The 16,693-nt window shown below is 38.1% G+C and overlaps 1 protein-coding gene across 1 annotated transcript in view; it reads right to left on the bottom strand.

Annotated features, from left to right (window-relative positions):
• GAS2L3 (growth arrest-specific 2 like 3) overlaps nt 1–14,403 on the bottom strand; it is a 26,466-nt gene extending 12,063 nt beyond the window's left edge. Inside the window, exons 1-4 of the mRNA XM_006888522.1 lie at nt 14,386–14,403; nt 10,933–11,101; nt 8,997–9,112; nt 4,886–5,027 (exon numbers count right to left, since the gene is read on the bottom strand). Of these exons, the coding sequence (XP_006888584.1) occupies nt 4,886–5,027; nt 8,997–9,112; nt 10,933–11,101; nt 14,386–14,403 (445 nt within the window). The remainder of the gene's footprint in view (nt 1–4,885; nt 5,028–8,996; nt 9,113–10,932; nt 11,102–14,385) is intronic.
• Between the last annotated feature and the right edge of the window lie 2,290 nt (nt 14,404–16,693).

Below are 16,693 nucleotides of genomic sequence, written 5' to 3'. Positions count from 1 at the left end.
TTTCCAGGACTTGACTTTAAACGGAGCTGGAGAATATGGTCACTAGTGGTGAAGAGGTGGATTCAACCAGACTAGAATTCGGAGGCATGGGCAATGAAGAGACAGGCCGAGTTTGGACATGCTCCATCAGAACTGCTGACCTAGCATGCACATGAAAAGCAAAAGGGTTGCTAACTTAGAGAATCAGGGAGTCCCGTGGGCACACATCTTGTTGACTTGGCCACAGGTGAGGGCTAAGATTGAGAGAAGGAACAAGTCAGTCTGGAACACAGGAAGCATGGACTCCTGGATTTGTAGCTGACCTAGTTTTGGATGGCTTGCAAGGAATTAAAGATGTTCCATGTTCTGATCTAGTATGGCTGGCTGCACTGTGATAATTTGCTCTTGACTGGACTTTGCTTATCAATGCAGATGCTGAAAGTTTGAACTGTAACAGAAGATTCTTCAGAGAAAGGAGCATGTGCTTGTTTCCTCAGAGTACTGGTTTACTGGTTGGTGTTGTTGTATGTGTCATAGAGTCACCTGTGATTCATGCACTCAGAGTGACCTTAGGCACAACAGCTCTGAACTCTGTCCTATCCTCAGCCAATCTCACAGCCTCTGACACACCTGCCCCTAATAGCCCAGTCACTGTGTCAATCCAGAGTCTTCCTCTTGTCTTCTTCAAGGGCTGGTCCCTCTTGGCAACATGCCCATAGTATGTGAAATGGAGCTTCAGAATCCTTGCTTCCACAGAGCTAGTTGGTTTCACCCTCTCCAGAACAGACCTGCTTGTTCTCTTGGCAGTCCATAGTATGTTCAATGTCCTTCTCCAGCACCACAACTCAAAGGCATCAATAATTCTTCTTATCCTTATTCACTGTCCAACTCTCTGATAATTAGCAAGTAACCATAAGGACCAAGGCCTGGATCAGGCGCACCTTAGTCTCTAGACTGACATCTTTGCACTTCAGCACTCTGGAGAGGTCTGGTATGATAGGGATGGGCAAATCAGAAATTGGGAGAGATTAAAGATGTGAAGAATGAAGTTGCTGATTACACACTTTCATGAATATAGCTATTGCATATTTTAAGGAAAAAGTGCATCTTTCATATATGACTGTTATTGGCTAGAAAAGCTAGAGGGTGTCCCACTGAGTATGTCACTCAATATGGCTTTTCTAGTTTAGATGACTATGTGGAGGGGTGGGACTGTGTGAGATACATCTGTTGGCCTATCCACAAAGGGACTGCCTATCTACCATTCCACAATGGGACTGGCCAGTATCAGCAATAAATAGAACAGCTTTAGCCGCAGAGAAGAGAAATTCCTCTCACGCCAGAAGAGATGGAATTCTTTGTCTAGCCAGAGGAGAGAGAGACTTTCCTCAACCCAGTGAAATTCAGGACACGCTTTGGGATGGCAGAAACAGTGAAGGCTAAACTGGAGAACCGCATGTGAGATGGCATTTTGGGGAGGGAGGAGTCAACATTGGCAAGAATGAGAACTTTGCCAGACAATTTCAGGGGAAGTAGATATTGGCAGGACTGAGAACGTGGGAACACTAAGAGCTGCGAGACTGAAATGCCTGCTTGCACATTTTGGGACCTATCTTGACTGTATTTCGTTATTAATATGAATTATAACCATTTAACTCCCCCATCCTGCAAAAAATTCAATAAAATAGGACTGTAAGATAATTTTGCCAGTCTGATAAAGGGCATTTATGGTAAATACAGACAACATCATACACAATGGTAAAAGAATGAAAGTCTTCCTCTTAAGATTATGAACAAAAACCAAGAAGGCCAACTCTCCTTATTTTTTCCTGGACACTACACCTGATACCCTAACTAATTAGGCAAGAATATAAATAAACATCATCTAGATTGGAAGGAAAAATAAAAATTGTGTCTATTCACAGAGGACATGTACAGAAAACTCTAAAGAATCTAAGGAAAGGGGGGAGGAAGCTAATAGAGTTAATAAATTTAGGAAAGTTGCAGGATACAAGATCAATTTATAAAAATCAATAACATGTCTATACACTAGTAATAAATATCTGAAAATGAAATGGAGAAAATAATTCCATTTATAATAGCTTCAAAAGTAGTGCAGTACATAGTAATAACATATAGTCCTTGTTTACTGAAAATGACAAAGTATTGCTCAATATAATTAAAGAATGGCAACACTCCCTCAAATTATCTACATATTCAATGCAATATTTATCAAATTCTAACAACCTTTTATCTTTTCCCTCCAAAATGGACAAGCTGATCATAAATATAAACACAAGGTACTCAGAATTGGCAAAACAGCTTTGAAATGGAGATCAAAGCATTCACACTTCCCACTTAAAAAATGTATAAAGTTACAGTAGTCAAGACGAGTACACACAAGTGTTTTACTGACATGAGGATAGACAAATATGTCCACGGAGTAGAACGAGAAGTCCAGAAATAAAATCTCACCTTTATTACAAACTGAGTTTTGACAAGGATACCAAGATCTTTCAAGGGAAAAAGAGGTTTTTTTCTTCAACAAATGGTGTGGGGACAACTGAATATCCACAAGCAAAAGACTTCATTTGGACTTGTTACCTTACACTATAAGAGCTCTGGTAACCTGGTGGTAAGGAGTTGCACTGGCAACCCAAAGTACAAAGTCTGAATCCACTAGCTGCTTCTCAGGACAGAGAAGGGTAATCTCCCATGCTATCAAGTGCCTTTGAAAACCCTCTGGAGGGTCAGTGATGGGTCAATTCTGACTCAACATTACATAATAACAACTACCACCTTACACTATATAAAAAAAAATTAATTCAAAAAGACTTAAATGAAAGAAATGAAACCATAAAACTCTTAGGTGAAAATCTGCACAACTTTGGATTCCACGCCAAAGACTAAACGTACTGCTGTCCAGTGAGTTCTGACTCACAGTGACTTTAGTTTCTGAGGCTGTAAATCTTTGGCATTCCTCCTTCTCCCTTGGGGTGGCTAGTGAAAGAAGCTGCCCTGCAGTCCCAGAGGCACACGGTTTGAATCCACCAGCTTCTCGCCGGGAGACTACAGCACACAACCACAACCTTTTGGTTAGCAGACCAATTTGGCAATGGTTCTTTTAGATATAACACCAAAAGCACAATCTAAGAAAAAAAAAAAGATAAATTTGATTTTCCAAAATGAATGTCTATGTCCCAAACGACTATTACTGGTGTTACTATGAAGTGCCCTCAAGTTGGAACCGACTCACAGCTGATCCTCCAGCGGGTTCTCAGCATGTCAGCTGTATGTTAATCACGTGGCAGGACACCACCCATCTTTCTGTGGTTGAGCAGGGGGTACTTTTGAATCAACTGCCCTTGAGCTGACAGCACAGCTCCTTAGGACCGGACAATGTTTAGGCAGGTCTGTTGTCCACAGGTCTGTGGCGATGCACTGGGATTGATTCAATGGCACCTCAGGACAAAAACATATTTGGGTTTGAAAATTACACCAATGAAGGCATTTATATTGAAATTTTTACTAATTCTGTTTTTTTCCAAACATAAATAAGTTTCTTTGAGCTCTAGAAAATGTAAAGGAAGAGGCACATCTCTGAGAGCTCCAGAATCTTCACTGCCGTCATCTATTCAACGTCTAGAAATGAAGTACTGCTTGCTATCGACTGAGTCTTATTTGCACCGTCAGGACATAACAATCGAAGCACTAACTGGAAACTAAAGAATTTAAAGCATTTTCTCTTCCCATTGATCTTGAGAAGCTCTACATGACATTAAATCAATTACCTTGTCAGTAAAGACCAGACACACCTCAGTTCAAACATACTATCAACTAGAAGGGTGGTGGTAAATGGCAATTACATTTACTGGTCAGGTTTATCAGCAGTACACTAAAGACAGGGCAGTGGGAGTGACCTACCCTGTACACAGGCAACAAACATGAGCTCTGGTGGCCCAGAGGGTAAGGAGTTACATTCAAAGGCGCACTGATGGTGTGAATTCACCATCTGCTCCTGGGAAAGATGGACAATCTCCTGTGTGATTTACAGCATCTGAAAACTTACTGATGAGTCTGCTATGAGTAACAGCAATAATTAGTTGTACTGTCACTAAAGAGTTTAATAATAATAATAAAATCAACTAAAAATAAGTTTGTTTTTTACTATCACTTTGAAACAGCAATTATAAACAGTATCAGTAACAAAGTACTCCTGTCTCTCTCACTGTGGCCTGCTCCTACCCCTCCATCCCTGACATACTACTGTTCTGATATGTATACAGATTCTGATAGAAGAGAAAGCAGGGATACAGACAAATAAATACGTCCTTGGGGAGCAAACCCCTAGATACAGCCTAAAACTTAATCATATTGCTATCACTTTAGTCACTGCACAGATGCTTACAGGAAATGGGAAAACATGTCAATAATTCTTTGGTTGAGCATGAATTTTCAGAATGAATTGTCAAAACATTATTCCATTTAGATAACCAAGCTAGCAGCTACTGCTTACCAAGTAAATAAAAAACCTATGAGCACACACTACTTGGTCTTCTATTATTTTGATAATTATCAAGTTAAAGAGACATTACAAGTAATTTAGTCTTGGTAGAGTAATTCCTAATGAAAACACTAATTAACAAGGAACTGGAACAAAATCTTCCCAAACCTAACTTATTTAGGAAGTAAAGAATTTCACAGCATTTGAGGCATATAATCTTCTTTTCTAATAATAGAAAAAGAAGCTTAATATATTTGATTAGAATCTGATTTTCCAATTATTTCTTTTTTTCATAGATTTTTAAAATGAGATGTGGCATTTGAGTCCTTATTTGCAAAGGAAAATTAGAAGAGGAAAACTGATAAACTTCAAAGAAACAGCAATTACCACCATAACACGTACCTAATCCTTCAGATTCAAAGAGGTAAGTCTCATCAACTCCAATGGACCTACACCAGTGGAGGAAGTTAGCAGTATTGTCTCTAGCAAAGAATGAACCTGATGGAGCATCTTTCTTACAGGGTACTTTTCTCATTGGAAAATTCTGGAAAAGAGAAAGAAAATCATCTTATATATGCATCCAAGGAAAATGTACACTTGATGATGCTAATCATCTTAATACAGAGCTCTGGTGGAATTATCTGTAGAGTGCTGTACTGCTAAACCAAAGACTGCAATTATCTTGTGGTTCAAATCCAACAGGTTCTGTGAGGGGGGAAAAGACAGGCAATCGCTTCTCGTGCAATTTACAGCCTCAGAAACCCAACGCTATGGATGGTTCCAACTTGACAGCAATGAATTTCAATATGAAAATCTTCAATTAAAAAGAGCATGTTATCAGGAAAAAAGGTAACTTTAAACATGACTTTATTTTAAATTATTCTAGAAAATGATTCAGAGGAAAATAAGCAGTAGAATTAAAGCATTTTACACTTTGCTTTTTTGGTTTTAAAAATGATCCCAGAATCCTAGTTTTAAAGAAATTATGACATTTTAATAAACGCCAAATAGTATCTCTTTCGCACATCTCTCACATATAGTTCAATACAAATTAAAAATGTTAAAGGTTAACAGAAATGCCTTTTTACTTCTTTATATGCAGATTAAGAAATAGAAGAAACCAAGAAGTAAGGAACTAGTTGCCTGTTCTAAGAAGCTCTAGTGAAGATGTATATTGGACACTGCGCTGCAAACCAAAAGGTTAGTGGTTAGAATCCGCCAGCTGCTAAGTGGGAGAAAGATAGGCAGTCTCTTCCTGTAAAGATTCCCACCGGGGCTCTATGAATAAAAACCGACTCAACAACAGTGGGTTTGGTGTTCTTGGAGTTCAAGTTCTTTGAAAATTGATGGTATTTTTTTAGAAAATATTCTTTTTACTATGTGGCCCAAGAGAACCAAGATTATCCTTCTGAGGCTGAGGGTTTTAAATTTTTGAGTATATAAGAAGCTCTGGTGGCCTAGTAGTTAAGAAGCTGCGCTACAATCTCTAAGACACGCTGTTCAAATCCACCATCTGCTCCATAGGGAAAGGACAGGCAATCTCCTCCCAAGTGATTAACTGCCCCTGAAAACTTGCTGGAGGGTCAGCTGTGAGTTGGTTTCAACTCAACAGCACACAACAACAACTATAAGTAGAGAGTATCAGAAGAATGTCGACTGGTATTTTATTGAGTATGCAAAGGCATTTGTATGGATCATAACAAACTATGGCTAACCTCAAGAAAAATGGGAATTCCATAACATCTAATCATACTTATATGAAATATCAACCTAGACTAAGAAGCTGTTGTCTGAACAGAGCAAGGGAAAACCGCATGGTTTATAATCAGGAAAAGTGTGCACCAGGGCTGTATCCTCTCTCCCTATTCACTCTATATGCTTAGCAAATAATTCAAGAAGCTGGACTTGAAGAAGAGTGTGGCATCAAGATTGGAGGGAGGCCTTTCAACAACTTACATTATGAAGTTGACACAACCTTGTTTGTTGAAAGTGAGAAGAACCTGAAGTGCTTGCTGGAGAGGAAAAAAGGACTGTTGTTGTTATGTGCCGTCGAGTCGTTTCCGACTCATAGCGACCCTATGCACAACAGCCCTAAACCCTGCTCCATCCTGTGCCAACCGCACCGCCTCTGACACACCCATCTCGATCACCCCAGTCACCGAATCAATCCATCTCATAGAGGGTCTTCCCCTCCTGCGCTGTCCCTCCACCCTCCCAAGCATGATGTCCCTCTCCAAGGACCCGTCCCTCCTGGCAACATGTCCAAAGTATGTCAGACGAAGCCCCAGAATCCTTGCCTCCAAGGAGTAGCTTGGTTTAATCCTCTCCAAGATGAATCTGTTTGTTTTCCTGGCAGTCCATGGTACATTCAGTACCCTTCTCCAGCACCACAGTCTTTAATATGGATTACACCTCAACACTAAGAAAACAAAAATCCTCACCACTAGGCCAATAAGCAAGGTCATGACAGACAGAGAAATGATCAAAATTGTCAATGATTTAATCTTGCTTGGATCCACAGTCCGCACCCTTGGTGCCAGCAATCAAGAAATGAGGAGATGGATAGCATTAAAAAAAAAAAAAAATAAGTCTATTGTCAGAGATGTTTTCAAAGTCCTGAAGAGCAATGGTGCCAGATTAAAGATTAAGGTGCCCCTAATTCAAGTCACAGTCTTTCCAATTATCTAAAAGCTGTATAGTGAATAGTGATAACAGAAAAAGAATCAATACATTTGAATTGTGGTGTTGCAGAAGAAGAGTAAATACCCCAGGGACTGCCAAAAAGAACAAAAAGGTATGTCTAAGAGAACGTCCAACCACTTCCTTGAAGGCAAAGGTGGGGAAGCTTGTTTCAGATATGCTATTAGGAGAAGTTCATGTTTGGTCAGTAAAGAAGACCCTCAATGACTATGGACTCAAATGTGATGAGGATGATGAGGATGGCACAGGATAGGACAGAGTTTAGATCTATTGTTCATTTCGTTGAGTTATACTCAACTCGAAGTACTTAACAACAACAATCTGAGTCAGCAACTGTTGTTGTTGTTGTTATGTGCCATCGAGTCGTTTGCGACTCATAGCGACCCTATGTACAACAGCCCTAAACCCTGTTTTATTCTGTGCCAATCGCACCGCCTCTGACACACCCATCCTGATTATCCCAGTCACTGAATCAATCCACCTCATAGAGGGTCTTCCCCTCCTGCGCTGTCCCTCCACCCTCCCAAGCATGATGTCCCTCTCCAAGGACCTGTCTCTCCTTACAACATGTCCAAAATGGATGTCAGAAGAAACTCTGAAGATTGCACTGGAACGTAGAGAAGCCAAAGCACAAGGAGTCAGCAACTAGTGCATGATTTTATACAAAAATATAGTAGGTTAAAATGTATTCCACATCTACCCATTAGTTTCTTTCCTTAGAAACAACCACCATAACCAGTTTCTTTATGTCCTTCCTGTTACTTTTAGTCTTCAGAATCAGCTATCTCATGAGCTTTTTCCTTTAATTATACATATATGATCATTACAAAAACAAAACAATGCAGATAAATACAAGTATGATTTGCATCATCTGAAATCGTCTCTTCCATTTTTTGGCAATGTTATCTCTTAAGATTAGCTACACATGTAGTTTTATCTATATATGTTTCAAAGCATGCTATCCTATTTGATGTGTGTATATGTGTATATATGGACATGTGCATATTTTTCCAATGAGGTTGATATATATCACTTACTTTCTCCAAAAGATGGTACCACTTTATATTGATACCAACAGTGTATGAATATCCAGACCTCAAACCTTTGAAAGCACCTATATTTGATGAAATGGAAATCTTAACTCCTTCAAATTCATAACATCAAGATCAACAGAAGAAGTCTATCTAAATATGTATTATTTATTAAATTAATATTTATAAAAACTATCATGAAGGTAGTACGTAGAGAATATAGGGAGCTCTAGTGGCCTAGTGGCAAGAAGCTGCACCACAATCCCAGAGGCACACGGTTGGAGGCCACCTGCAGCTATGCCGGAGAAGGATAGGCAATCTCCTCCTGTGTGATTAACAGCCTCTGAAAACTATGGGTCGGTTCTGACTCTCTGGTACTCAACAACAACATAAAGAACATAGTAACAAAAACAACTGTGCTCACCGTTCTAAATATGTACCAGGCACTATCACAAATTCTCTTCTCATTTAACACTCACAACAATCCTAGAGGAAGGTACTATTACGAACAAGAGAAACTATATGAGATGCCTTCTATGCACTGTTCAGGGCATCAGAGAGACATTATCACATTTATATTCATTTACCTTTCACAAATAAAATGTTCACACTTAGATTTTACATATTTTCCAGGTTCTCTAAAAGGTTCATTATCCAATGTCTCATAGCTAGTCGAGGTGAAGTTTGTAATCTTGTAGAAATGATAAGAAGTGTACATAAACAGACTATAAAATCACTATTTACTGTTTACCATCCTTCACATGATTCAAACATTTACTTACCCCTGATTCTTCAGAGTTACAGTTTTTCACCATGTCTTGAAGAACAGCAATCAGCTGGCACAACAGTACACCATTATCAAGTTCTTCCAATAATCTTTCTGCCTTAACTTCAATACCTAAAAGCATACTTCAATGTTATGATTCTTTTATATCAGTAAATTACACAATAAGGTATGATTTTAGTTACATGGATCAGATTATTGCCAAAACACTGGACAAATACCTAATAACTTTCCAAGCATTTACTCTTAGAAATATCAGTTCAAATACAAATTAAAACATATGTTAAACAGAATGCAACTAAAACAATAATGTCTGTGATGCAGAAATTAATAAAAAATAGAGAAATCTGACGTCTACTTTAATTAATTTTTTTATAAGATCTAAGTATTTTATGAGGAGGAATGTAGTATCAGGATTGGAGGAAGACTCATCAACAACCTGTGATAGATACGCAGATGACACAAGGTTGCTTGTCAAGACTGAGGAGGACCGGAAGCATTTGCTGCAGAAGGCCAAGAACTGTAGGTTTCAATATGGACTGAAGCTCAGTATCAAGAAGACAAAGATTCTCACCACTGGGCCAACTGGCAGCACCATGATAGATGGAGAAGAGATTGAGGCTGTTAACAATTACAGCTTGCTGGGCTCCACAATCAACACTTTTTGGCACCAGCAGTAAGGAAATCAAAAGACCAACTGCATTAGAAAAATCTGCTGTCTGGAACTTCTCCAGAGTACTGAAAAGCAACAACATCAGTCTAGAGACTAAGGTGCACCTAATCCAGGCCATGGTCTTTGCAATTACTTTCTGTGCATCAGAGAGGTGGGCAATGACTAAAGGTGACAAAAGAAGAATCGATGCCTTCAAATTGTGGTGCTGGAGAAGAATCTTGAATGTACCATGGACTGCCAAGAAAACATGTGTGTTTTGGAGAAGGTGAAACCAAGTTTTTCTTTGGAGGCTAGGATTTTTAAGCTCCATCTCACATAATTGGGGCAGATGGACAGGAGAGACTAGTCCTTGGAGAAGGACATCATGCTCAGAAGGATGGAGGGACGGCACAGAAGAGGAAGACCCCAGATGAGATAGACTGATATACTAACTGGGGCATTGGGGGTTAGGTGTGTTAGAATCCATAAGAGTGGATCAGGACAGGGCAGTTTTCAGAGCTGCTGTACAATGGGTCGCTATGGGTTTCAGGCCACTTGAGGGCACATAACAATAGCAACTACCCCTCATGTGTCAAAAATACGAACCATATTAATTATAGTATGTATATTCTTTGGTGGCAAGGATTCTGAAGCTTTGTCTGACATACTTTGGACATGTTGTAAGGAGGAACCAGTCCTTGGAGAGGGACATCATGCTTGGGAGGGTGGAGGGACAGCACAAGAGAGGAAAACCTTTGATGAGGTGGATTGATTCAGTGACCAGGGTAACAGGGGTAGGTGTGTCAGAGACAAAAAGATTGTCACAGGCCAGAGAAAGGTTTAGGGCCGTTGTACATAGGATTGCTGAGTCGCAGATGACCTAACAGAACTTAACAACAACTAATATTCTACTCAAAATCTCATGCCTCATACAAGATTAAGAACAATAATCTGTAAAATATAGACCTAAGAATTAGACCTACATATTTAAAAAAAAAACCCACTTTAATATTATAACATTGAAAATAGTAATTACTCAAAGTTTACTAAGCTCTTCAGTTAAATCTCAAATTTTCCTTACTATTCAATCTCCAGGGTTCACAGTAAATCATAGTTTCTCTCCCTAAGTATAATGCAAGCTTAACAGGGACAAAGACACTAATATTCATTTACTGGAGTACCTTAGCCTCTAGAACATGAACCCCTTGATAGAAAATAAGGCTCTCAATAACTAAAGCTGACTGACTGAGAGAACACAATGTTGGGTCTCTTAAATCCTTACCTAGTAAGCCAGATAACCAGATCGACAGATCCTCTTTCATAGGCAACAGAGTGGCTTCATGCCTCACAGCTATCCACTCATCATACTGACAAACATCAGCCAAACCAGGGCCGTGTCGGGGAGTCAGCGGACACCGCGGACTTAAGGGTAGATCTTCTCCAAACCACACCTGGAGAGAACACCGACCAACTTTGACTGAAAATCATCATTGTCTAGATCAAATATTAATGACAGTTTATAACACATACATAATAGAGACTTCTATCAAACTACAGAAATGCACAGATTGTATATAAAGATATTTGTAAGTAATATCTAATATTATATAATAAATATAAAACTATAGCAAACCCACAGAAAAGACACACATGATTTTTATTCTTCGAGACATGGTGAAAACATGCATAAAAATCATATTCACATATAAAATGACAGCAGCAAACAAAAAGCAAACACATAATCTAGAAACTTGAGACATTTTCAGTATTTGATACTGTGGTCACTGCAATCCTCAATTAATGAATAGATTCAACTATCAAGCTAAGGAAGTAAGGTAAGCAAACACTAATGTTTCCTTCAACTGTTAATAAATTTTAAAAGTTACTTAACCCGAGTGTTAGCATCTTAACTGTAAAATATACTACTGATATAAATAATATTTTAAAATATAAAGATGGAAAAGATATATCTTCATATTACTTAGCATAAGTCTAGCAGATAGCTGAGACACAATGAGTATGTTAAATGAATGAATTGTCCTGTGTAAAGCACAGGAGTGTTAAAATGGAAAAAATTTCTACTGTGGCTTAAAATAAGGGGTCATGGATTGTTCATTTAGTAGAGCTCAAAGGAGTCAGAGCAGGTGCACACATTTGCCAAGGAAAGGCATGCGTGAAGTAGAAGGGGACTTTGAAAAGTCACGTGTGAAAATGGAAAGGCTACAAAATAAGAGCAACAAGAATCATTCTACTTTCTTTTCACGGTCGGGAAAAAGAATACATCATGGCTTTTCCTATCACTGAAATCAGAGGCTTTATGATAACTTGGGTCAGTCAGTAGAGTATTAGTATCGTTAATAATTAGATGTTAGTAACAGAAACTATGTGCATAAAGATTGTTCTCAAATACAGAAGAGCTGCTATGAGCTCGAATCGGGTCAATAGTGAATTTGGTGTTCATCTGGATAAGGAATCAGGAAAATATAATTGACAAGAAACAGATGACATTTCTAGGATTTGGATAAAAGAGAACAAAAAAGAAAGGACAATCAGATAAAAACAGATTTGAAGGAGTTTCAAATCTACTGAATACGAATGAGACTGTAAGAGGACTCAACTTCATGAAAGACTGCGGTAAATCCCCTAGTCCCACAAGAAAAACCGTTTAATGGGGCTCTTTGTTGCTAGAGAAGAAAGACATGGGTTGTGCGCACGAGGAGCACAGGCTGGATCACATTCAAGGTGTTCTCAGTCATTTGATAAGTTAGTTCTCCAGTCTGTCATATACTGTTTTCATGAGTGAAACATGTGGTTGTATGCCATCAAGCTGGAATTAACTCCTGGGGACACTATACAACAGGGCCGAACTGTGTCTCAGGGTTTCTGGTTTCTTAGGCTATAATCTTGAAAAGAAGAGAGGAATGGAGGGAGAAAAAAAGGGCATAAAAAGGCTTCCATGACCTAAGTACAATCTCCATTATATCTGGGTAATTTTATTGTACTGATGGCACCACAAATCTTCCAAAGCACCCATTAAGCACCATACATTCTATTAGGCACTTTTTTGCACATGCTCTGCTCCTCTGATGCAAGGAAGGTAAAACTTCTCGCCTCACATAATTTGAGCATGTTGTTAGTAAGGACCAGTCCTTGGAAAAAACATCATGCTTGTAAAGGTGGAGGGTCAGCATAAGAGAGGAAGACCCTCAAACAGACAGAGTAACATAGTGACTGTTATAATGGGCCAAGTATTTCAGCAATGATGAGGATGGCACAAGACAGGGCACGGTGCAGACCCATTGTTCAAAGTGTCACTATGAGTTACAGTCAACTCAACAGCTACCAACAACAACAACAATGCTAAATAAGCATTGCCGTCCTCAACTTGAGAAGCTCTGGTGGCAAAATGTGTTGTACATTGTGCTGCTAACTCAGAGGTCACCAGTTTGAATTCACCAACTGCCCTGAGCTGAAAGAGGTCTCCTCTCATAAAAATGTACAGCCTTGAAAACTCAGTGGAGGGTCACCATGAGTGCAAACTGACCTGACGGCAGGGGATTTTGGTTTTCCAGAATCCCCAGCATAAGGAAAGGAAGTACAAGTTTAGAGAAGTAAAGAACTTTGCTAGTTAGTCTCATAGCCAGAGTGGCAGACTAGAATCAGACCTGAAATCTGGTTGACTCTAAGTTTGTCATTTTCAACAGCAAATTTTATCATCAGTTGCTTGCATATTTCTAGGTGGACATTCAATGTAATTTTTAAGTCAGTTTGTGTGTGTGTGTGTGTGTACACACACTGTCAAATCAGACCTGACTAGTACAGGAAGAGATTGTGTCTCGTTCTCCAGAAGAGCATCTGGTGGATTCGAACCACTCATCCCTGGGATTGCAGTACAGCTGCTTGCCACTAGGCCACCAGAGCTCACCTAAGTCAATTTTTAAGTTCATTCATATAGACACACACTGTTGTTAGGTGCCATCAAGCCAAATACGACACATAGAGACCCTATGAACAACAGATGTGCAACCTGCCCTATCCTGTGCCATCCTCATCATCTCTGACACACTGGAGTCCACTGCTGCAGTCATCTAGTCAACTAATCTTGTTGAAGGTCTCTCTCTCTTTTGCTGACTCTCCTTTCTTTCTAGCATATGCACACACATACACCCTCAAAAGAAGCATTAAAAGGATTTAAGAATACAGCAAACATCCATTCTGGAAATAATTAAAAGATAAAAAATTATTTTTTTTCATCTTGGTAATCCTATTCTCCTTTCTCACCAGAAAACAGGCAAATAAATTATGAAAAAAAAAAATCTCTTTACAATTTTAATTTACAATACCTGAACATGTGCAGGGTAAATGTACAGAGTTATCAAAAATAAAAACATATCTGCTTTTATTGCTAATTGTTGTAACAGTCAATATATACTAAATTTCAATGGGGGAAACTACACAATTTTTCAATTCTCTTTCCAGTGTGGTATAAACAAGATGAATCTTTCATCTCTAAATTCTTTTTTTTAATTCTACAAATTCAGTACAAATAGAAGGTTAGAATTAAAATCTTTCTCAGAAGAAACAAAAAAGTCAAAATATGCTAATCCTGTTATTAAAATTTGGTAAAGCCAGTGAAATCTGAAAATACTTTGTCATGATATTGCTACTTTTAAATTATTATAAATTCTATTAATATAACCATTTAAAGGCATACTTATCCAAGAAAAATACTTACTTGAATTGCAGGCTGCATGGTCATCTATATTGAAATGATGTTGCTTTTCTGAAAATAGAACAAATCTTAATATGCAGACAATGGCAGCTTTTGCCCAACCCCAAATTACAAGATTTAGGAATCTAATTTACTGCTCTATTTGGCTGGAAAACCTAAAACTTCCTCTCTACAGAGTAAGAAGAGAAATCATATCTTGCTTCTTACTTTATAAAAGTATTCCTCATATGAAAGAGGAACACTTTGAACACACTTTAAACAAGCAGTTAGTGGCATTTGTATCAAAGTAACTCTAGAAGGATTTGGCTTTGTAAAATAAACTATAAAACATAGCTTGCATGTAATTACCTCAGAATTTTATATTCCTCCATAAGCATAATGTAAATGTACTTTATAAATACAAGCATTTCAATAACTGATATTAAATATCTCTCATCTAATTTTATGTAGAACTCATATAAGGTATTCCGCACTGCATAAGAATTCACAGCTAACCACAGCTTCTTCAGCAAGAATACAAGAAAAAACATAAGCATCGATTTTAACTGTAAAACAGAATTACTCAATGCTTTTCTGTAATAATTTCTTCGTTATTCTCTCAATAAGGTGCTGATGACAAAAAAAAAGCAATAGCAATTTTAACTTCAAAAATCTATTTTAAAGTCTGTGAGCGGGAAAATATAAATTTAATTAAGTTAGCTTAATGAAATGGCTTGATATATTTTTAAGGATTAGTAAAAGTAATGAATTTAATAATGTTCAGAATAATAGAGACTATGTAACCTAGGACTTTTGATTGTTAACAAGCAGCAAAATAATCTAGTCTACTTCTTGTTTAACTTACTACTAAAATAGCCTAAGGGAAAAAAAATACATAAAAAGTTCAGTAATGTCACAATGCTTTAAGTCTCCAGGAAAAAGTTGTTTTCCCTCCACATTATACCAGACATACCTCACGCCCAGTGCAGGCTACACACACCACTTTCCTTTCAGGAATATTTCCTCAGGTTCCAAAGCTGAGCCTGAGCTAAGCCTCACTGAGTCCAATGTTATATCACAGTTTCTTTGCGAGAAGGCAAAGCACAACAGAATGTCCTTTTGGATGTCATTTTTCCTGCTCTCCACCACAGCAAAAGGCCACAGCACAATTGAGCATTACTAATGAGCTTGTTATGCTTCCCACGAGCTAATTCAGTGGGGAATACATTTTCCTTTAGCATAAATAATCTTTTGTCCCCAACAAAGATCCACAGTAAGACACTTCCGAGACCATTTTTGAAAAAATGGCAGCAAAGAAGCTGTTCCCATTAAAATACGGGGTCCCACATAATCAGACAAGAGCTTTAACAGTTGGAACTGCCAAGCCAAAACAAAAGAAGGCCTAAATTATAAGGCGTGCGCAAATCAAGAACAGTGACACATTCACAAAGAAGCTATCACAAGAATGTTCAGTAGTTGCACTTTCCATGGAAAATTCAATAAAACTACTTTCATGAAAGAAATGAAAAAAATGTGCACACAACCTTGGGTCACTTGAGCTTCTGCAAGTCTTTAACAGAAACTTTTTTTTTAAACTATACTTTTTAAAAAAATTTTTTTAAATTAATACTGGTTTCCTTACAAAGTTCATAAAGTTCATATACCTTGTTTTTCAAACCAGATCTCTCCCCTTTCCTTTACTGGTATTGGAAATAACTAATTTAACATGACAAAAATATAACTATCTGCATTACCTCTATTTTTTTAAATTAATTTTAATGAAAGTTTACAGAGACTTGGGATTTCCAGTCATTCATTGTTGCACTTTTCTCCCTGCCCAATCCCTCCCGCACAAATCACTCTTCTCCTTGAAAAGAAAAACCTCCCTCTTATGTGACTGTGTTCAAATTATATTCAAGCACTCCTGGGGCTCCTTCATAAAACAAGGAATTTACAAAAGATCATAAATTAAGAATACTACACTTCATTTTTAAAATGGGTGGAAATGTTAGAGAAATGGACAATTCATCCACCTAAAATCTGACGAAGTTTGGATATAACTTTTATTTAAAACACTGCTAGTCATGACACCATTTAAGATTATTTATAAGGTAAAGCTCTTCATACCAATTTGACCCTAGATCTTGATGGAGAAAAGTCAATTTACTGAAATCATCTTCTTGGCCTAAGTTACAGCACTGGAAACTGAGCGCTTTCCTACGCTTTATCCATGTGTAAGAGATGACAGGGAAAGTTCTAGGTGACACAGCTAAATTCTTGCACAAGTCTAGAGTCAAGCAAGGAAAACTGCTTTGTTGTTGTTGTTGTTATG

Source organism: Elephantulus edwardii, unplaced genomic scaffold (genome assembly GCF_000299155.1).
Source record: "Elephantulus edwardii isolate Elephantulus edwardi_28Jun2011 unplaced genomic scaffold, EleEdw1.0 scaffold00068, whole genome shotgun sequence".
NCBI lineage: Eukaryota > Metazoa > Chordata > Mammalia > Macroscelidea > Macroscelididae > Elephantulus > Elephantulus edwardii.
Note: the sequence above shows the minus strand (reverse complement) of the source record. Positions and strands in the feature narration are given on the sequence as shown.